This window comes from Telopea speciosissima, chromosome 4 (assembly GCF_018873765.1).
Source record: "Telopea speciosissima isolate NSW1024214 ecotype Mountain lineage chromosome 4, Tspe_v1, whole genome shotgun sequence".
NCBI classification, from domain to species: domain Eukaryota; kingdom Viridiplantae; phylum Streptophyta; class Magnoliopsida; order Proteales; family Proteaceae; genus Telopea; species Telopea speciosissima.
In genome coordinates, this window is record NC_057919.1 from 71,927,386 (window position 1) to 71,951,319 (window position 23,934).

At 42.9% G+C, this 23,934-nt stretch overlaps 1 protein-coding gene across 1 annotated transcript in view; it reads left to right on the forward strand.

Moving 5' to 3' along the window:
* LOC122658344 (DEAD-box ATP-dependent RNA helicase 3, chloroplastic-like) overlaps nt 1–23,934 on the forward strand; it is a 70,780-nt gene that overhangs the window by 39,512 nt on the left and 7,334 nt on the right. The window contains exons 5-6 of the mRNA XM_043853261.1: nt 2,540–2,764; nt 10,846–11,209. Of these exons, the coding sequence (XP_043709196.1) occupies nt 2,540–2,764; nt 10,846–11,209 (589 nt within the window). The remainder of the gene's footprint in view (nt 1–2,539; nt 2,765–10,845; nt 11,210–23,934) is intronic.

Below are 23,934 nucleotides of genomic sequence, written 5' to 3' on the forward strand. Positions count from 1 at the left end.
GTGAAACATAATCCTCTATTTCACCTTTGTTATTTATGATTGAGCCCACCTGTCTAAAATACTCACTTTGCAATATTTCTTTCTAATCAATGTTCACCATCTCGTTATCCGTCTTAGAGTAACTAAAGTTACACGCTATATACTTCGTCTTTAAGCTACTTATCTTAAAACCTCTTGATTCCAAGGTTCATCCCCATAACTCCAGCTTAGCGTTAATCCTTGCTTTTGTCTCATCCACCAAAACAATATCATCAGCAAAAAGCATACACCAAGGCACCACCTATTGAATGTCCTTGGTTAAATCATCCATCATAAGCGCAAACAAATAATGGCTTAAAGTTGAGCCTTGATGTAACCCAATTGTAATTGGGAATTCACTATCTTGACCTCCCACGGTTCTCACACTTGTCACCACACCATCATACATATCTTTAATTATTTCCACATATTTACTTGAAACACTTCCCTTCTCTAGTACTTGTTAGATTAACTCTCTAGGGACTCTGTCATAAGTTTTTTCTAGGTCAATGCAAACCATATGAAGATCCTTCTTGCAATGTCTAAATCTTTCCACGAGTCTCCTAAGTAAGTAGCTTCTGTTGTGGATCTTTCTGGCATAAAACCAAATTGGTTCGCTGTAATAGTAGTTTCTCTTCCCAGGTGGGTTTCAATAACCCTTTCCCATAATTTCATTATGTGACTCATTAATTTTATGCCTCTATAGTTATTGTAGCTTTGAATATCACCTTTATTTTTGTAAATCAGAACCACGATGCTTCTCTTCCATTCATCTGACATTTTCCTTGTGCTCATATTCTTGTTAAACAGTTTGGTTAACCAGGATAAACCATATAATCTTTAGCTCTTCCACACTTATGTAGGCACCCCATTGCCTACATTCATCTTTCTTAAGGCTTCTTTAACTTCAGACACCCTAATCTTTCGTATATATCTATTCCATGTGGTGTCTTGATGAGTAATGCAGTCTTCCGGGTCACTATTACTCGTAATGTTTCCATTTAGTAGGCTGTATACTCTTCCCATCTCTTCTTAATGTCCTTTACTCCTTTTCCCTTATTAGCACTCTACCATCTTCACTTTTAATACATCTAACACGGTCGAAATCTCTTCTCTTAATTTCCCTTATTTTAGCCATCTTATAGATAGCTTTTCCCCTTCCTTTGTGCCCAGGTGGTTGTAGAGATCATCATATTTCTTTGCCCTTGCTTTCCCCAGTCTTCTTCGCTTCATTTCTGGTAGATTTATGCCTTCTTAGATCCTCAACGTCCATGTCTTAAAACTAGCTTTCTTAGTCTTGATGACTGTTTGGGCCTCATCACCACACCAGCAAGTCTCCCTACTGGAATGACTTTTGCCGTTCGATTATCCTAGGACATCTTTACCAACCATCTTAATACAGGTTGTCATCTTGTTCCACATTATGTTAGTGTCTCCCTTGAAATCCTACTTTCCTTGTTTTACCACTTTTTCAGTGAATGACTTCAAGGTATCTCCATTTAAGCTCTACCACCTTATCCTAGGGCAGATAAGCTCCCAATTCTTACGGTCTTGTAAAACGAGGCACATAACAATGACCACTAATCTATGTTGAGTGGATAGGCTCTCCCCTGGTATAACCTTGCAGTCTTGAAATAATAATAAAAAAATAGAAACCAAACAGGAATTAGAACTAGGATTACCAAAATAGAAGAGACACATAAGGGGGGGAATCTTGATCAGAATAATGGAATATTCTAATCGAGATTACCCCCCTTCTTATGTGCTCGATACACTTCAACAATTACATTGCACATCGTATTAGTGTCTCTCTCAAAGTCCCACTTTCCTTGTTTGACCACTTCGTCAGTAAATGATTTCAAAGCATCTCCTTTTAAGCTCCACCACCTTATCCTAGGACAAATAAGCTCTCCTTTCTTACGATTCTGTGTAGTGAGGCACATATTCATGACCACTAATCTATGTTTTGTGGATGGGCTCTCCCCTGGTATAACCTTTCAGCCCTTACATAGCAATCTATCAGACCTTCTAGCTTCGCACTTCTATAATAGTATGTAAAATATAAATAGAAGTACGGTACTACTTATATGGGCACATTGCCAAAACTATAGACACCTCACTAAAAATTACTACAATTGAATCATTGTATTTATGAAATATCCTTTTATATTAATGGGTTGTGTTATGTGTTAAGGCAATGTCTATGTGCTCACTTATTTGCTATGGTGCCTGGCTATCACCTTGGCATCATAGCAACTATGGTTGTTAGTTGTTACACCATCACTGTGATGATGCATGATTTCTCTGGTTTGTTTTGATCCTCCCAATCTCTTGTGGATTAATGGCCCAATCAGAGCCTCATGCACTGGGTACACCCTTTTTTTTATATATATCTAAATTTTAGTTTATGGGCCCATATATGGTGTGGGAGGACCACCTGAATAGACATTAGCTAATGTTGGCCTTAAAATTTTTTTTTCTTGATATATTGTTAAAAATTGGGATTTTTAATGATTTTCAGGTATATGCGAAGGGTGGCAAGACCATTGTTTTTACACGGACGAAACGGGATGCTGATGAGGTGTCAATGACCTTAACTAACAATATTGTTTCTGAGGCACTGCATGGTGATATATCTCAGCATCAGAGAGAGAGAACACTAAATGGTTTTCGGCAGGGAAAATTCACTGTCCTCGTTGCCACAGATGTTGCAGCCCGTGGGCTTGACATCCCTAATGTTGATTTGGTAACCTCAGTACACGTCTACACTGCTGTTTATTGGTCCTTCTAATTGACATCCCTAATGTTGATTTGGTAACCTCAATATTGTCTATGCTGTCTACACTTGTAGTTGCTTATGTGATGAAATTGAAGGGATGCTTTGCTTTTCCTTAACAATATCTTGACTTTTTGAAAACTTTCGTTGAAAGTTGTCTTACATTAAATTGATATGGAGGCTAACAGATGCATCATGAGCCAAAATTGGTGACTCATTGTAGATGTTAATCGAGTGGTGGACATTGTCCCCATACTTTAAAGCTCGAGGAATTTTTTCTTACACCAGGGGAAATGATGCAGTTACATCAGAATACGATTCTGTATAATTTCTAAATTTCTTTATATATGTATTACACCTATCAGTTAAGCATGATTGGAGTAAAGAATATTTAGTTTTCTTATGAATTTTGAAGCTGTTGAGATGTACATATGGGATTGGTATTTCAGATCTGATCTCCCTCCTCCTAGTTCTGTTCATTTCTGAGATCAGGTGTGATCTTTCTTCTCTTCTTATCTGTTCTTCTTACTCTCTAATATCTTCTTCTAGGTCCTTTAGTTTCTTCTCTGATTTTTTTTTTTTTAGTTCTCTTCTTTGTGAGAGTTATATAATTTCTCCTACCATTCTATTTTGGTCCTATATTAGTTTTATCGATTCTTCATTGATCTGGACTGTTAGCAGATTTTTGGCTCCAGATTCTTTCTAGAATTTTGAACTGCATTATGTGTCATGCCACATATGCAATTCATTATCCTTATCCAAAGGAGAATCTGAATCTGAATTCATTTAAGATAATTGGAAAGCCATGTTAGAGGACTAATGGTTGTACTATCCATGTGAAGGATCTTTTATACATTTTAGAAGAGTTTGGAGGGGAAAATAAAGACTGGATGGGTCAAGAGTATTTGGTAATTTCACTCAAGGGCAGTATGGTAATTGGAATATAGGACATAGGAGTTAGCGTTGTTGTGTAAAAGGGTCACATGTCTAAAATGCTCTGGGGAGGATCATAAGGTAAGGCTGCATACATTATGACCCTCCCCAGATGCTGCAGTGGCGGGACGCTCGTGCACTGGATACTCCCTTTATTAGTGACGTTTACCTGTCACATGGCCATCCATCTTTGTCATGTCGCAGATGTGGTGATCCTTGTGACAGGATCCTGCACTCATCTTATTGGTCAAATTGTTCCTTGAAACAAACATGGGTAGTGGGTTGAGTTTCATAGAATCACAAGAATGCCATTTCATATTTATAGAATTGAGTGGAATTTTGGCAAGTGTCTGTTATCTTGGACTTTGTTGCAGTCGGTAGAAGAAAGATGAGGAACATTCTCCAAATGGACCACTGATTTGAGTAGTTTCTAGAAGCAGCAGTAGTTGAATTGGGTTCTCATAGGTTTCTAGAAGTTTTTTTTTTGGGTGAATAAAAAAATTCATTACCAAAGAGAGAAAGATACAGCAGCTCCCTTAGGGAGCGAGAAGAAAGAAAAGAAAAGCCAGCTCCTCAAACAGGGGAGGGCTGGAGAGAAATGGAGGACAGACCCCAGGAGGCAACAATAAGCCTGTTCCTTGGGGTGTCATTACAAAAAGGGGGAGGGACCAAAGATAAGCGTGGTTAGATTTCGTAAGAAATGGAATCCCAACTCTGCTGGTGAGTACGAGATGTGGAGGTCCATTTCCTAAGGTTTCGCTCCATCCAGATGTGATGGATGGCGCGGCACAAAAAGCTAATTTACCCACCGTGTCGCAGCTAGAAGAACCAGCAAAAGTCTTATCAATCCGAAGCCACTCTCTACTGAATGGCAAAATTCTACGACGTCTAGGCCAACATTTTGCTAAGATCCCCTCCCAAATAGCCAAGGAGAAGGGGCAAGCAAAGAAAAGGTGCTCAGTGTCTTCCACATTGTTCTAGCGAAGGCAGCAAGAAGGAGAAGCAACAATCTAGCGATGACGAAGGAAGAACTGAGTTGGAAGACAGTTGGAGAGCGCTCGCCAGGCAGTGAAGCAGTGACGGGGGATGTGATGCTTGAACCAAAGAAGCTTTCTCCAAAGAGCAGGAGAACTTTTGATGCGAATATGATCCCAGGCAGCTTTTGCGGAGAAGGAACCCGTCTTGGAAGGCGACCCACATGACACAATTACCTCTCCCAAGATTGATGGTTGGAAGAGTAGACCAAATGTTGGAGAGAGTCTGATGTGAAGAAGGTGGCGGGTCCCAACCAGAGGGGTCGAGGATATCAGCAACCTGAGCATTTCTGGGGATGCTTGAACTGCGGATAACTCTAGGGCTAACAAGATGGAGAAGGATGCCCATAGGATGCCAATAATCCAGCCAGAGGGAAGTAGTGGAACCATCCCCAATGCGGGAGCATATAGCTCATTGAACAAGGGAACGAGTGGCTGAAATCTTCCGCCAGACCCAAGAAGCATCAGAGGAAGAGGAGACGGTCCAAATAGAGTCTTGCTGAAGGTGCCTTGAGTAGATCCAATCAACCTAAATACTTCTTTTTTTTTAGACTATCTTCCAAATCAATTTGATGATGCCGGCCAAGTTAACCTCCTTGATTCTTTGGATACCCAAGCCACCCTCTTCTTTTGGGAGGCAGACTAAAGCCCAGCTGATCGGATGGAGGAATCTAGAGGAGTCAGTGCCCTTCCAGAGGAAGGAGGCCATAAGGGATTCCAATGCCTTGATAGTAGAATGAGGCAATCCATAAATACCCGACCAGTAGATGTAGGAAGATTCCAACACTGATTTGATAAGAACTAGCCGACTTGCATAAGATAGAAGCTTTCCTTTCCAGAGTTGAAGTCTTTTCCTGATAAGATCCAACATAGGAGTGCAATGGTGGGCTGAGAGCCTGGCAGGATCAGAGGGAGCCCCAAATATTTAACAGGGAACTGGCCAACTGGAAAGCCCACTTTCTCAATCAGGGGTGCTCTGTCTAAGTCAGGAACCCCAACAAGGAAAAGAAGGGATTTAGAAGAGTTGATACACAGCCCTGAGATCAATTTGCAGCGATGCAGACAAGCCATAATCGTTTCAAAGGAACTGATGGGGGCCTTGGAGAGGATCATGAGGTCATCAGCAAAAGCCAAGTGGGAGAGCTTGAGAGCTTTGCACTTGGGAATGGGAGATATAAGATTCTTGTTCGTGCATATTTAAATGTCTCTTGAATGAACTTCTAGAGCCAAAGTGAAGATGTAAGGGGAGAGGGGGCACCCTTGTCTGATTCCTTTTGAGGTTGAGAAGTGACCTGCTGGGCTGCCATTGACTAGAACTGAGAGCCTTGTAGTGGAGATTCAAACATGGATCCAGTGAATAAAAGCAGGAGGAAAGCCCATCTTATTCATCACATTGATAATGAAGTCCCATCTTAGAGAGTCAAAAGCCTTGTGAGTATCTATCTTCATGAGGGCTGCTTGGCAGTGACTAGATCTTTCAAAACCTCTAACAATCTCATTACAAAGGAGGATATTGTCCGAACTACATCTGCTTGGGATGAAAGCCGACTGGTTTTCGCTGACAAGCAAATCCACACCACCTATGAGTCTGATGGCAACGATTTTGGCAATAAACTTGTATATCAGATTGCAAGGGCAATGGGCCTGCAATCCGACATCATAGAGGCCCCTTCCTTTTTGGGAATACGGCAAAGAAAAGTGTGGTTTACCCCTTTGATTTGACACGGATTGAAGAAGAAGCTCTGAACAGCTTTGATGAGGTCTGTCTTAATTATATCCCAAGCTGCTAAGTAAAAGCCCATGCTGAAACCATCTGGGCCAGGAGCCCCATTGACTTTAAGAGCTGCTTCAATTTCTGATTTATCAGGAATAGCCCGAAGAGAAGGGAGCAGCTCCTCAGGGATGAACTTGTTAAGCAGGCTGTTGGGGAAAGAGCCCGGATCATCTAATGGACCATTGAAGATATCGTTGAAGTGATTGACTGGCGTGTCCTTAATATATTTCACAGTAGTAATAGCCGAACCATCAGGAGCCCTTAGCATGAGGATAGAATTTGCATTTGTCCTGGCTTTCAAGGACCGATGAAAATAAGCTGAATTTGAGTCACTCAAATCCTGCCATTTGATCCTGGATTTTTGCTTAAGGAAGCATTCTTCTTGAGAGAGGAGGGATGAGAGCTCAAGGGAAACCTCCTTTTCTTCTTCAGCCAAGGAGACATTGAGAGTATCATATTGTAACTGCAGCTGAATAGTAGAGAGCTTATCTTTGCAAAGCAAGACCTGCTGGGAGATGTTGCCAAAAGAGCTCTTGTTCCCACTTTTGAGGGCATCCTTTACATTGCGAACTTTCCTGGCAAAAGCAACAAGAGGGGAGGAGAAGGCATTTACATTTTTGTTCCAAGCCTCCTGAACTGTGGGCAAAAAATTGTTATTTGATGTCCACATGTCAAAGAACTTGAAAGGTTTAGGACCAAAGGAAATGTGTTGGATGGTAAGAGTGATAGAGAAGCGATCCGAGATCCCTGGAGTATCAAAAGTGGCAAGAGATGAAGGGAGGGAAGACAGCCACTCTTCATTGACCAGAATTCTGTCCAACTTACAAGTTATACGAGCAGAGCCTGATCTTTTGTTATTCCAAGTGTAAGGAGGGCCAGTCCATCTTAGATCATTAACCCTAATGTCTTCAATGCAGTCATTGAAAGAATTAATAGCATCCATGTCAAGATGAACTCCACCCTGCTTCTCATGACTGAATCTAATAACATTAAAATCTCCCCCAAGCCCCCAAGGGGCAGTTCCAATCAGATTTGCAATGGAGCGCAAGTCAGTCCAAAGAGAGAGTCTTTGAGAGGGGCAGTTTGAAGCATAGATAACAATGAAAAGAATTAAAGATTGGGTAAGGATATCATGGAATTTAAGGTGCAGGAATTGAGAGGAAGAGGAGATGAGGGAGATAACAAACTTTGAAGGATCCCATAAAAGCCAAATTTTGCCATTTGGGTGGTGAGAATAGTTGGAGAGAGAGGACCAACCAGGGGCAATGGAGGCCATGATACTAGCAGAATTGGACTCCTTGATATGAGTTTCAATTAAACAACAGAAGCTTGCATGAGAAAGGTTAATTTTGGAACGAACCGCAGCTTGCTTAGCCAAAGAATTTAAGCCCCTAGTATTCCAGAGGAGGCCTTGATTTATTTGGACAGAGGGGGAAAGGGCATCATAGGCTCACAAAGCCTAGAGAGGACAGATAGGGGCTGAGAGGAGCTTCGTTGCCTCCTACGATAAGAGCAAGCAGGGGTAGAATTGGCCAAGGGGGAAGGGAGGTTTTGGTTCACAGGGTTTGAAAGGGGAGATGGAGTGAACCGGGATTGGGTGGTACGATGGTGTGCAATTTTGGTTAAGACAGTTCAAGTGAATATGGGAGGATACCCGAGAACCCAGAAGGGGAATAGGAGGTCCAGGTCCAAGGATAGAAGGGTTTTGAGAAGTAGTGGGGATCACAGGTTGACAGGTGGAGGGGAGAGAAGAGGGGGTTGAACCAAAAGGGGGAAAAGGCGAAGGACTTTTTGGTGAAGTACCTGGTCGAGAAGAAAGAGGTGAGAGATTGGAACTCGTAGAGGGGAGACCAACGAGAGGACCTACGCCATCGCCAGTCTGAATCGCCGACAGGGGGTCGGCAATATTAGGATCAAACGGAGCTTGAGCAGAGGGGATAGCGTGAGGATTGGATGACATGCGAAATCGACTGGGATTCGATATCTGGAATTGGAGCACCTCGGGGCAGGCATCAATTTCAGCTGCATCGTCAGAAGGGGCTAGCACAGAGAACCTGTTGTGACCAGCGTGTAAAGACCCAGGAGAAGCATCCGCTAGAGAATTTTTCCGATGAGGATTCCGGCGCCTGATCCTGTTTCGAGTCCTACCATGAGAAGGAGCACGAACCGCAGATGGCAGAGGACGCGGTGAAGAGGAAGGCTAAGTGGGCTGAACTTCACGATTAGGGATTACAACTTTCGGGGTGCAAATCTTAGAGTCGTGACCAAAGGATTTGCAGAAGAGACATTGAGGTGGCTTCCAGTCGAAGTGGACCTCTTGCTCAAAAGTGTAATTGTTACCTTCATGAACCGTGATGAAAGAAGGAAGCGGATCAGCAGCAGAGACTTCTATGCAGACACGAGCATAGGCTAGTTGATCTTTTCTGGAGGTTCGAAGGTGAAAAAAGAGAGGGGTTCCCAGAACTGAACCCACAGTGCTAAGGCCTTCTGAGCACCAGTAATGCAAGGGAAGACCGGGAAGAGAGACCCAAAGAGGAAGAGGAGAGATGTCCAGCCACCGGAGCTGAAGATGCCGGTGCCATTGCTTAAGAAAAATTGGCTTCTTTCCCACTAGCCAAGGACCTCCCTCCAGAGCACGCAGCTTGTCAAGTTCCTCAGAGAACTTAAAAATAAAGAAGCCATTGTCTAGAAGTGAAGTCTCGTTATTTCCTTTTGGTCTCCATTGCTTGGAGAGCGAGAGCTTAATAGTGTGAAACGGTGGCCTAGAGCCAAGGAAATTGCCAACCAGACAATTTTCCCAAAGCTTCGCCTCATCTTCAAGGAAGCCCACAGGGCAAAGGGCTACTTTTGTTGAACCAACAGTTGAAGGGGCGATAAAGTGCAGAGCCAGGCTGTCGTGAGAGGATGAGGGGGGGTGAATAGAGCTGACCAGGTCGAAGAGGCCTCAGATAAGGTTTGAGTTTGGGGAGCCGTTGATGACAGCGGAGGTGGAGAAGGATGGCTTGCCGTGGTGGTGGTGGTGACGGAGAGGCAGGGGGTGGAAGGTTCTGGGGGATGACTGCATACCCCCAGCAAGGCTCGAGACAAAGAGGAGGAGGGACAGGCAGGCAGGCCGAAAGGAAAGAAGAAGGTTAACGCCGAAGACTGAAGGTCATCGTCAGAGACAGAAGCTCATCCTCTCACGGTTGGTGAATTCTTCCAGTGTCCATGTTCAAAATAAATATCAAGTTATCACAAGGCAAACGAGGAAAAAAAGGTTTCTAGAAGTTGTTCTAAGCATAGTTGTCAAGGCCAAATTGAATTTTAGAACCACAATGAGGATTTATTGAGTAGAATTGGGATTCAAAATTGTGAATCTTTGGACTCTGAGGCTCTGTATAACAATTCTGGTGTTTTTATTTTTTGGAACATAATCGGTGTGAAAACTGTGTGGTATGTCCTGTTTGATTCTCTGTTTTTTTAAAAAAAAAAAGAAAAAAGAACTGGGCACTTGGCACACTTTTGATCCACATTTGAGAAACACCAAATTGGTGTTTCTGTATGTGAGAAATGCTTCTGGGAGAATGTCGTAGAAACACCAGCTTCACTTAAGTGAGTGAGGGTATTTTTGTCTTTTGGCAATAAAACTTAACAAAACCACATTTGAGTGACTTGTTTCTTCTTCTTCTTCTTCTCTCTCTCTCTCTCTCTCTCTTATTTTCTCTCCTTTCTCCCTTCGGTTCTCCTTCTTCTTCCTCTCTTTGTTCAATGATTTATCAAGTTAACACTGTTACACCCCTAAATCAAAAAATGTAGTTTATGTACTCCTGCTAGTAGGACTCCTCTGGTTTCACAAACATAGTTATCAAGGTGTCACCAAGGCATCGCCATGGCGTCAAGACTCATTGGTCGCCTTGGACGCCTTGGCGCCATGGCGGTGTCACCTTGATTTTTCCCCTCTAAAATGCCATGAGTCGCCTTCCGCCTTGATTACTATGTTCACAAACCATCATTATTCCTTCACTATAGCCTATTTGATTAATTTGTCTTCATGTGATAAAGGACTTGAGTGAACGGTAGTTTAAGGAAAAAGTTGGACATGATGTTATGCAGAAAAAGGAGAGAGAGAGAGAGAGAGAGAGAGAGAGCAGTTTATGTATAATGGTTATTGCCAACTTAATGATTTAATATTTTGGATCTATTATTAATTTAGAACATTCAGTGCTAACATGGAGTTGACCTCTTTTATATTTCCAGATTCTTAAAGTCAAACTCATATTTTGTACATTGAGAAGCTTGTGACCCTCTTTGCTGGTTTTCCTTTTATCCAGGTTATCCACTATGAGCTTCCCAATGATCCAGAAACTTTTGTGCATCGCTCTGGTCGAACAGGGCGTGCCGGAAAGGAAGGTAATGTTATTCTGATGTTTACTGGTAGCCAGAGGAGAACTGTCAAATCCCTTGAACGTGATGTGGGCTGCAGTTTTGAGTTTATCAGTCCGCCAGCAATTGAAGAAGTTTTAGAGTCTTCTGCTGAGCAAGTTGTAGCTACTCTCGATGGGGTTCATCCAGAATCTGTAAGGTTCTTCATCCCAACTGCAGAAAAATTGATTGGAGAACGAGGAACAGGTGCTCTTGCAGCAGCACTGGCACACTTGAGTGGTTTTTCCCAACCCCCTTCATCTAGGTCTCTTAAGGTAAGTGATAGACCATCATCCTTTACTTTTCCATTTTAAAAACATAATCTCTTCTATGCTTTAGGATCGTAGTTGGTCATCAGAGCTTCATACCTTGAAATAAAAACAGGAAAGAGGGAGGAGGTTATGTGTAGTCCAATTCTTAGTTGAGAATATCTCTCTTTTTACCTAGGATTGGTAGAGAACATTCATTGAAAATTATGTATATAAACTATGTTAAAGCATTCATTAGAATTGTAACTGCGAAACGTTTGATTCAGTTCTAATGGATTCCAGTTATAGACATTCTTCTTGGGATAGTTGATATTTTCCTTTTCTGGAAGCTTTCTCCTAATATTTTCATTACTAAGTGAGTATATTATCATGTGGGCACAATGTCTTCATTTGATAAATTTGCCTAACCTACTAACCATAGACTCACTAACAGTTGCAATTTCAGGGTAAGCTAAAGACTCTGGAGTGAAATGTATTTACTCATCTATTTTTCTCTGAAATCTTAGAGCCAAAATTTATTGCACTCTCTATTACTGCCGCATGGTTTCTTTACAAACTAGCAAATGCCAAAGAAATATCTCTCTTTCTCAACAAAACAAAATTTACAAGGTGAAGGATATCATTCATTGAGCAATCCCACCAATCTCACTCGTATGCATTTTTTTTGTAACACAACAAATAAATAAGGGTTTATCTTTATCCCCCAAACACTATTTCTTCGTACAGGTGATAGCTAATGGAATAAATCTCCATAAAATGCATATCTGTCCCATCCCTAGAAGCATTTAGTTCATTTACCAGTTTATAATATGAATGATTGTGGTTCTGCAGAACAAGGTGGGGCTCTGGGGTTTTGGGTTACCATCCCACCTTCTAACTTGTTAATAGTGGAGTCTGGCCTAACCTTCTAATAAGTTCAGAACAGTCCAAGATAACAGGATCACGACACCCAAAAGTGATCAGACCTGCGATACCCTTGTTTTCAATAACTAAAATAATTTGTTATGAACTTTTCTGATCAACAGAATCTTGTATAGAGGTTCCAGCACAAGTATTCACGCTGGAACAAGCCCAAATCCTAATCTAATGGGTTACACGGGTCATGATCTGGGAATTTTCATGTTTTCTATTGAAGTGGGCCTATTTTGAAAGCTCATATATGAGGGATAAGTGACCCATATAAATTAATTAGTTTTTTTCGGGTGAATAAAATATTCATTACCAAAGGAAAGAAAGGGGGTGGGGAGAGGATACAAGCAAGCATGAACCACGAACCAATTATAAAGCCCTACCAAAAATGGCAAGAACTTGAAAAAAGGAGGGCAATAGCCCCATCAAAAAACAATGCGCTAAAGAAAGGGCAAATTTCTGGACTCCAAAAGACACCCAAAGCAGCCTCGACGAACTCACTCTATCCCGGGTCGATAGTCTCGCGGCAAAAAGCATGATCGCTGTGTTAGGGTTTATGTAATAAGGGTAGTTTGGGCACAGTTTAGTATCTTATTGTCTTATGTTGTAATTCTACTTTTTCACCTTTTACCTTGCTAGGGAGGTGTATGTAATTCTCACTTCATGTTAGTAAATCAAATAGGGTAGAGGAATCTTCTCTCTCTAACTTTTGGCTGCACATCTTCTTCTCTCTTCCCCCTAAATCTTCTCTTCTACTCTTCTCACCTCCAACCTTCTCCTCCATAGTTATCAAGGCGGCAAGGCGACTGTGGTGTTTGAGGGCCTTCCTAAGCGCTTTGGCAATAGGGCGGCCGTAAGGCGTCGCCTTGGCGAACAAGGTGTTCTAGTGTTATTTTTTTTTTATATAACCATTTTATTAAGCACAAATAGCATATTAATTTTTATATAATGCTACTTATATACTAAATAAATATGAAAGAATTGAAGTACATAATTAAGGAATTGCAAAATAGCATAATCACAGAATTACAAAATCAATGAATCACATAATCACATAATTACAAAATCAATGAATCACATAATTACTTACTCACATAATGACAGAATTACAGACTCACATAATCACAGAATAAATAGTTACTGTTAACAAAATAGAAAAATAGGAGAATGCTTGAATGATCGATATGATCAAACAAGCCATATATTTATAATATGAAGAGTTACACTCTAATGACAATAATACCCCCAGCATAGCCGACATAGCTAGGCAGTACATAAACATAAAAAATAAAGCAGTAAAAAGACCAGCATACCCCCACGGTATTCTGGTTTACATTATTCAACACTCCCCCTCAAGTTGGGGCAAAAATGTCAATCATGCCCAACTTGACTAAACTAGGATGAAATAGCTTTCCAGATAATCCCTTGGTGACAATATCAGCAAGATGATCAGTAGATTTCACAAAGGGAACACAAATTAGCCATTCTTCCAATTTCTCCTTGATGAAATGCCTATCCACTTCAACATGCTTGGTGCGATCATGATGTACCGGGTTATGTGCAATGCTGATTGCAGCCTTGTTTTGACAGTACAACATCATAGGAAGATGAAGAGGAACACCAAGATCTTGTAACAATCCTTTGAGCCAAAGTAACTCACAAATACCTTGTGCCATAGCATGAAATTCTGCTTTAGCACTAGAATGAGCAACCACATTTTGCATCTTGCTACGCCAAGTGACAAGATTGCCACCTACAAAAGAACAATACCCAGAGATGGACTTGTGATCTGTAGAACTAGCCCAATCAGCATCAGTGTATGCCGCTATTCGTAGGTGACCATGAGGAGATAGGAGAATGCTTTTTCTTGGAGCTGACTTCAGGTAGTGAAGGATACGGAGAACAGCCTCCATATGAGAAGAGTAGGGATCATGCATAAATTGACTTACAGTACTCGCAACAACAGCAATATCAGGATGTGTGTGTGAGAGATAAATCAACTTCCCCTCTAGTCTTTGGTATCGGCCTTTATCAAGGATACGAAGAACAACCTCCATATGAGAAGAGTAGGGATCATGCATAAATTGACTCTCAGTACTCACAACAATAGCAATATCAGGACGTGTGTGAGAGATTAATCAACTTCCCCACTAGTCTTTGGTATCGACCTTTATCAATAGGTTTACCCTCTTTTTCGTTGAGACGAACAATAGCATCTATAGGAGTATCTGAAGGGTGACATCCTTACAAACCAGTTTCAGCCAATAAATCTAGGACATACTTCCTTTGGGAGAGAAAGATGCTTTTAGAGGATCTGGCAATCCCAATCCCAATCCCACGAAAGTACCGTAGCTTCCCTAGATCTTTAATCTCAAACTCTTGCCCAAGAAAGGTCTTCAACCGACTGATCTCATCACCATCATTGCTAGTAACCACTATGTCATCAACTTAGACTATAAGAATAGTGAGTTTTCCACCAACCCTCTTTATAAAGAGAGTGTGATCAGCATTACTCTACTTATAGCCCACAAAAATCATGGCTTTGTGGAATCGGCCAAACCATGCTCGAGGTGACTGCTTCAGCCCATAAAGTGCACGCTTTAATTTACACACTTTACGTTGGTTTTTGTCACAAGAGAACCTAGGTGGAATGTCCATATACACCTCCTCATCCAATTCTCCGTTTAGGAAGGCATTCTTCACATCCAACTGTTGCAATTCCCATCCAAGATTGACTGCACAAGATATCAAAACTCGAACAGTATTCAGCTTTGCAACAGAGGTAAAGGTCTCCTGGTAATCAATGCCGTATGTCTGAGTGAACCCCTTTGCCACGAGTTGTGCATTGTATCTATCCACAATGCCATCTACCTTTTGATAGAGCTTCCTGCCAATTGTTAGGAATACGAACAGAAGAAAGAGAAGAAACAAAAGCACGAAAGGATGGAGAAAGGGAGTCATAAGAAACAACATGGGATATAGGATGCTTGGTGCAAGCCCTGACACCTTTGCTAAGAGCAATAGGTAAATCAGGAGAAGAAACATTACCAGGTGGAGAGGCAGGTTCTGGAACTAGGTTCGGCAATTGAATGGGTACTGGTGCAACAATGGATTGAAGCTGCTTCTGTTTCCTTGTATAAGTCTGCACATTAGATTCATTAATCTTCCTCTAAAAGTCACTAATGGTTTTCTAGACCAGAGTTTGCTCCCCTTGAATAGGAATGTCAACAACATTATCTATGATGGTCTCCTCCTGTATAGGAACCTCTCCCCCTAAGGCAGAGGGAGGACTAGGAGTAGGAGGAACAGGAACAGACTCATTGTAAACAGATTGGAGGGGAGGTTCTATGGTCAATACATCTTCACTAACACTCTCCCCCTGAAGAGGTGGGGACAAATAATAAGAAACAGTCTCATGAAAAACAACATCCATATTGACCAATGTACGTTTGGCAGGAGGATTTTCTCTGGTCGGATCCCGCTCCCACTAGTCCGGCTAGCTGGTGAGCGATTCTTTCGAGCGGGAAGCATTCCGGGCCCTACGGGCGGGCATCTCCCGCAACGCAAGCAACATTGTTCGCCACCACCCGAGAAGCAAAAAGCCCTACTCACTACAAACGAATACACCACAAGATCGAACTGCACTCATGTCTCTCCCACATCAAGTTGACCGCCCCCCTACATAGTGATTTTATCAAATATGTACGTAGGTAGGACCCTCCATTCTGATTGGTAGATTATGAATAACCAAAAAGCCAATTTGCACCGGGTGCACTACGCTTTCCCTTGCCCAGATGTTCGCCTTTCTAACTCAAGTAATGGTGACCCGCCGAAAAGCGTCCTCAGCAGTGAATGTTCACCCCATCTCAAACTCTTTGTCTTGCTTTCTGGGCACCATAGGCTAGGCTGCTCATCGCCTTGTTTGTGTGCTGATCTGAGGATACTTCTTCTAAGGTGCTAAGGATAGCATCTCTTATCTCAAGGTCCTCCTACTGTTCTACCATTGGGCCAAAAAATGGCACGGATATCACGGGCACTGAAACCCCCTCAGTTGTTGCGCTCGCATACCGCCAGGCTGCAAATTAAAACAATTTTGAAATTCACCTTTGCTTCCTGTCGGCCATCTCTTTAGCATGCTGTCTCTTTTCCCGCTTCCAATGCCCTTGCTTTTGCTGGTACCTAGACCACTGGTGTGGATTCGCCCCAATCTACTAGCACAGGATCTAGAGACCAGCCCCGGATCTCCAACTGGGTGGGACTATCCTAAGAGAATGCAGCGGAGACTACGGGGTTCAAGTTTACCAGGGGACCTTGTATCCCTGGCATGACAAACGCAGCCAAACGCCTTCGTGGGAACAATAAAGGAAGAAGAGCCAAGTAAGAGCTCGACAAGGGACTTAGAGACTTAGAGTCAAGAACCCGACTGGGCAGCCTATTAATCAAATAGGCTGCAGTGAGGACAACAACTCCCCAATAAAAAGAAGGAACATTGCGAGCAAACATAAGTGCCCTAGCCACCTCCAAGAGATGACAGTTTTTCCTCTCAGCCACACCATTTTGGGCTGGAGTATCAACATAGCTGGTCTGATGCAAGATCCCATGGGCAGCAGGGTATCTTTGGAACTGACCTTCCATATACTCTGTCTCATTGTCACTTCTCAAGACCTGGAGAGTGGCACTGAATTGGGTCTGAACCATCTTGTGAAAATGCTGAAAACAGGAAAAAACTTCATTTTTGGAGTGTTGGAGGTAGACCCAAATGAACTTGGAATAATAATCTATAAAAGTGACATACCACCGATGACCAGAAATAGAAGCTTTTCTACTAGGACTCCACACATCAATATGAACCAAATGAAATAAGGAAGAAGATCTTTTATTAGAAACTGGATAATTTGAACGTGTCTGTTTGGCCAAGACACAAGACTCACAAAAAAAATCTTCCTTATTACAACTTTTAACTAATGCTGGAAATAAATGGGATAGAGTTCCTAATGGGGGATGTCCTAGTTTGGAATGCCATTGGTGTAATTCAGAGGATTAAGATGCAGGGTGACAGAGCTGAGAAGGTAATGCTTGCGTAGCAAGAGGGTCTCCATCAAGCAGGTACAGTCCACCATGCACTTTACCCGATCCAATCATCTTCCCCGAGTCCAGTTCCTGAAAGACCCAATGGGTAGGAAAAAATGTCACTTTACAATTCAGATTTTTAGTAATACTACTAATAGAAAGAAGATTAGTAGTGAAATTGGGAATATGCAACACAGAAGACAAGGTAAGAGATGGGGAACAGCTAATGGACCCTTTCCCTAAAATGGATGAGAGGGATCCATCAGCTATTTTTACTTTATCCTTGCTAGAAGTAGGGGCATAGGTGTGAAAAAGGCTAGAAGAACCTGTCATGTGATCAGTGGCACCGGAGTCGATAATCCATGGAGTGGAGACAACTGATGCACAATGACCAGCAAAGGAAATACCTGAACGGGCAAAGTGGGAACCTGAGGGATTGGACTAACGGGCAGCAGATGTAGTAGAGGCAGCGGAGGTCTGTAATATACACCGGAGAGCCTGAAATTCTTCCTTGGAAAAACCATTTTCAGCAGTGGGCGCAGTAGTTACACTTTCAGTGTGATTAGCGTTGTTTATAGTCGTAGCACGATCACGTTTGGCCTCAAATTCAGCGGGTTTCCCATGCAATTTCCTGCACTGAGCCTTAGTGTGATATGGGTTGTTGTAATATTCACACTTCACAGGCTCTTTTGCTGAAGCAGCAGATGCAAAAGCAGTACTCTCTAAAGTAGGAATAGGGCTGGAGTCTGCAGCAGCCTGTAAAGCTGATCTCTCAACCGTGAGGGTCAACATCATAGCAGCCCGACGTGTTTCTTCACCGTGAACATAAGAAAAGGTCTCCTCCAATGTGGGGAAAGGAACCCTACCCAAAACTTGCACACAAATGGGATCATAATCAGCATTAAGGCCAGCCAAAAAATCGTACACCGAAATTGGTCCACATAAGTCGATGGCGGTGATGTCGGCGATCGTAGAAGGCTGAAATCGAGCATAGTGATCGATTCTTTGCCATAAACTTTTGAGGACAGCATAATATTCTTGACAGACAACTCCTTACGAGTAGTGTTTTGGAGTGTCTTCACGATCTCATAAACACGAGCACCATTACCCAATCGGCCATAGGTTGCCTTGTGATAGTCCATATCGTGTGGCGATGTCGGAAAGTCTTGACTAGAGAAGTTAGGTTGCATAGAATGTAGAAACGAAGGACATAACCATAGCATCATTAGCGGTCCATCGATCCTTAGGGTTACCCTCTTGATTGGCTGTTTAGAGGTGCGGTAAGATGGCGATAAGTCCTCTACCAGCCACGATTAAAGAGAGTGATCTGGTCCACATGAGATAATTGGTTCCATCAAGTTTAATGGCAGCGACATAGGGGAGGAAGTCGAGTCTTGGACTGACTATCTCCTTCAGTAGCTGTAGTAACCTCAGTCTGGCATGATGATGGCAAAGGATTGGCAGAAAAATCAGAAATAGAAGCTGAATAATAGGGCTAATAATACTCTTGGCAGCAGTAACTTGTGTGAAGAAAAAGGCAGTAGCAAACAGCTCCTCTAAAAAATCGATAAGGCTCAGGGTTTTGAAGAAAACCCTGAAAGAAGAGATCGATTGGGGCTAGGGGTCTTCAAACAATCTGAAAGTAGGTGATAATATTGTCGAGTACTCCTTGAAGCAGTGTGAAGAAGATCTCCAAAGATCAGCCAAAGCAAAGAGGAGAAACCCAAAAATCGATAAAAGTCAGGGTTTTTCAAAACCCTGAAGTGAGATCGATAATGGGTATGGCCTGCAAATAACTTGAAATTCCTGTGATAGTTTCTGTCCAATACTGCTATGAGGGATCTCCAATAGGGAAAATCAGCTTCCAATGCAAAAAGGGGCTCGATCTTCAAGAAGGGGAGAACTCCAAAAAATAGCAGAGACCCAGGGCAGCAGCCTTCGAGCTTGATATGTGATTAAACCATTAGTTGAAGAGGTTGGATTGGGGGCAGCAGCTAGATCGTATGATCACCTCATAAGTGCTGCCCTAGTGAATGAAGAGAACCAAGGAAAAAAGAAGGGAGAAATAGAAGATCGAGTGGAAGAGGGTGGAAGAGAAAAAACGATGGAGGGGATGGGGTTTTGAAAACCTAGATCAGAGTAGTTGGCTTTGATATCATGTTTAAAAAACAGAAAAATAGGAGAATGCTTGAATGATCGATATGATCAAACAAGCCATATATTTATAATATGAAGAGTTACACCCTAATGACAATAATACTCCCAACATAGCCAGCATAGCTAGGCAGTACATAAACATAAAAAACAAAGCAGTAAAAAGACAGAATACCCCCACGGTATTCTGGTTTACATTATTCAATAGTTACATAATCACAGATTACATAGCTTATAATAACAGATGCATTTCATAAATTATACTAAGAAATGCACAATTCACATTGAATCACAGAAATTACAGCAGCAGCCAAAGCCAGCCAGAGAAGAAGAAGCTTCAGACGTTCAGGTAGAAGGAGGGTTTCGGACAAAAGAGGGTTTTCTTGTCCGAAGAAAAAGAAAAGACGAAGAGAGGATTTCAAGGAGGAGATGGAGTAGAGAGGGTTTCAAGGAGGAACACCGGGGTGCCATCAGATGGAGCCACCCAAGTATCCGAAGAAGTATTAAAAGAAAAAAAGAAAAAAGAAAGAAAAGAAAAGAATCCAGGAACTAGAAGGAGAAGAGGAGGACACCGGAAGAAGAAAAAAACATGAACAACTAGATACGAGGAGGCCGGAAGAAGAAGAAAAACAGAAACAAAAAAATAGAAGCCAGAAACAGAGGAGGAGGAGGAGAAGCAGACAGAGAAGAAGGACAAAAAAAAGGAGATGGAGGCCGAAACATACCTGAACGAATCTACCCGGAGGTTGGAGATGTAGCCTCCTTGCTAGACGCCGGTGGAGGTTGAGGCTGGACCGCTAGAGATGGAGACGTCGATGGAGGATGGAGAGGTTAGAAGGGGTTTCGGTTTAAAAGGAAAGAAGAAAAAATAAAAGCACAATACTTACAAGGCTGGAGATGTCGCCGCCTCGCCGGAGTCGCTGGACGCCAGTGATACTTTCTGGGACTGAGGACTGAGGTCGCCACAGTCGTGACTCGGGAGTCGCCGCTGCTTCTTTCTCCTTTTCTCTTTTCGATCAAATGGGTTATGGGTGAGAGTGAGAAGGTGATTCATGAGTGAAATCGATTTAGGTTTTGTTTTTTTTTTTTAAACATATGATTCCATGCTTCTCAGAGTATGGAACAAAACCATAGACCTAACATTATGGCAATTAGAATAACTTAAACAACATAAAAAAAGTTAAAAACAGAAATTATAAAACAAGAAGAGCCTAAGGCGACCGCCCAGAGGATTAGGCGTCCTAAGGCGCCCAAGGCAACCCCTAAGTGACGCCTTAGATACCAAAGCGCACGCCTTTGTGACATACCATAAAGCGTCCACTCGCCTTACCCTCATAAAACCACCTTACCGCCATGGCGACGCCTTAATCACTATGTTCTCCTCTCCTCTCTTGAATCGATCCTTACACCATTTCCAACTTGGTATCAGAGCAGGTCTTTGGTTTGAGAGTCATCCTACTGGTACTCTACTTCCATTTCTCTCTCTTTGGAATCCTAGGTTACAAAGGAGTTCCAAAAGAAGGGACCATTGTGTGAAAAAACTCAAAGGAACTATGAGATAACTTGGAAGAGGTTCATAGGAACATCAAAAGGAGGTATGCAAAGCAATAGGAGCTCAAAATACTGTTCACGTGAGCAGTGATTTATGTGTTGGATTGGCTCTCTCTCTCTCTCTCTCATCTGGCATCTGTTGGAGTTGGGACTTGGTTCATTGAAGTCGCCTTAGGCTTCTGTTTCAAGCCCCCAAAAGCTTGGTTGCATAGGAGGGAAGCCCATGGTCTGCAACTCAGTTTTTCTGCCACTGCTACAGTACCGCCAATTCTGAAAAAAACTGGCTTGGGTCAGTTTTTCTCCTTCGTCTGAGATCTATGGAGGTTGGAACAGGTCCCTTGGAGTCGCCTTAAGGTCTATTTTCAAGCCTATATAGGCTCAGCTGGTAATATCTATCCCTCATTCTCTGCAACACCAAACTTTGCTGCTCTATTTTACTGCCAGGTTTGGACTGTCAGTGTTGTGCGTGAGTTATTCAGTGGTTGTCTGTTGTTGGTTATAGTATGTGAAGCTTTGAAGTTAAAATACAATGGATTCCTAAATTACCCTTATTACATAACTCTAACTATGGCTCAAGGAATGTGTGAACTCCTATAGTTGAGATGGCTGGTCCAAGAGTTGGGATTTGATTCTGAGGCACCTATGAGACTCTATTGTGATTTGTGATAACAAGGCTGCCATAAGTATAGCACACAACCTCGTGCAACATGATAGGACAAACCACATTGAGGTGGACACTGGACAAACATTTCATCAAGGAGAAGATTGACTCTGGCTACATCTGTACTCTTTTTGTTAAGACAGGCGATCAATTGGCTTACATCTTTACCAAGAGGCTCATCCCTATTCAGTTTAGTGCCCTTTTATGCAAGCTGGGGATGTATGACATTTATTCTCCAGCTTTAGGGGGAGTGTTAGAGTTTATGTAATAAGGGTAGTTTGGGCACTAGTTTAGTATCTTATTGTCTTATGTTGTAATTCTACTTTTTCACCTTTTACCTCCCTAGGGAGATGTATGTAATTCTCACTTCATGTTAGAAAATCAAATATGAGAGAGGAATCTTCTCTTCCTAACTTTTGGCTGCACATCTTCTCTCTTCCCTCCAAATCTTCTCTTTTCCTCCTACCTTCTCCTCTCTTCTCTTGAATCGATCCTTACACCATTTCCAACTCTTTGATATCCCAGCTCAGAGGCAAAACCTTCTCTGGGCAGGGAAGGGAGTAGGCTATATAGGGGCGATTCTTAGGGAAAGGAGGGGAGCTGGGGTTGCGACGGCGAAAGACTCGAAGGGGAGGGGGGCAATAGGCTGGGGCACAGAGGGGAGCGATCTAGTCTTGTAGTTAAGGCCCAAACGAGGGTGGGCAAGGAGAGGAGGGTTGGAGCAATGGGCTGAAAGGGAAAAATTAGCAGGCCCATTAAGCCCAGAGGGATCAGCCAAAGAGGAGGGGGAGGAGAGGTGTGGGCATAGAGGGAAAGGGAAGAAAAGTAGGGACCATAGTGGAGCCCACGAAAAGGGTAACGCAAGGGGAAGAAGAGAGAGGGGGGAGAGAGGGATGAGGGGCCAAAAAGGGTTTCTTTTGCTCTTTGAGGAAATTGGTAATCCCCAGGCTCAAAGGGTCAGGCCTGGGATAGGACACGATGTCGATGGAAGGGTTCAGTGCCAACGCCTCAGAAGGAAGAGCAGGGATGGCAGGAGCAGTAGAAAAATTAGGCAAAGTTTCCAAGGGGAGGAAACGGTTGTGACCAGCAGCCCTAAGGCCATCAGAGACCAACGGATAGGAGGGAGAATCGAGGGGAGGAGACCGGAAGGGGAAGAGGCGGAGACACAGTGGCGAGCAGAATTTATGAGTCCGACGCTGGCGACGACCTCGAGAGGGGGAAGAAGAGGGGGCACCATCACCACCAAGGGAGGAGATGATGGGAGGGGGGTAGAGGGATGAAAGGGACTTATGAGAGCCTAAGATAGGGTTACTAGGGGAGGCGATGGCAGGGACTAGAATTTGAAGGAGCGATGGGATCGAGGGGTTCAAGAGAGGCTGGGGGATGGTTTCAGAGGTAAGGGAAATGGAAGGAGGAGAAGGTAGGGGCTGGCATATGCTAGGGAAGTGACCAAAGATTTTGCTGGAAGCACAATGGGGGGGGGCAGACTAGTCGAAGTTCACGGGTTGCTGGAAGGAATATCCTTTGTTATCAGTGAAGGTGATAGAGGACGGTAAAGGGACATTCGCGGTAACTTCGACGTAGATTCTGGCGAAGGCGAGTCTATCTTGTGTCTTTGTTCTTTCATTTGAGTAGAGAGGCTTCCCAAGGACAGAGCCCACCACGCTGAGTCCATCCTCACACTAGAAGTGAAGTGGAAGCCGTGGGCCCGTGGCAGAGAAACCCAGAGAGGGATAGAGCTGAGGTCGAGTTTGTTGAGTTGCAGGTATCGATCGCATTGCTTGAGGAAGATTGGTTTCTTACCAACATTCCATGGACCACCTTCGAGAACATGAGATTTGTCAAGCTCATCAGAAAATTTGAAGATAAAGAAGCCGTTATCAATGTGGTTAGAATCTTTTGGATCGCCCTAGGGTGCACTTTAACCCCCTATGGCCTTGCGCCAGGTTTTAAGAGTTTGTGTGCCACAACTCACTTCTCCCTTGTTCATTGAAGCTGCGGTTCCCCTGTTTTTCACAGTTTTTTGGTGCTGTTTGGATCTTCAATTAATCCTAACCTTGCCACCTGATTATCTCAATTGTCTCAGGCATTATTGCCCTCTTTATATTGATCCTTCGACTGCAATTACTGGCTCATCCATGGCTCCATCAACTATTAATTTCAGTTTTTCAGATTTCTGGGTTGTTCTCTCAAAATTTCTGGCGGGAAGTTTTTTTGGAATATCCCTAGCTCTGGCAATAAAGTTTATTTGAAGTTTTAGGGCATTCAAAGATCTTTATATACTGGTCACTCGACCTAATTTTTTGGCTGATTTCAACCGTTGCTTGTTCCTTTTAGTTCCCCCCACCTGCAGTAAGAATCAGGTCAGAATCCACAATGTAGGC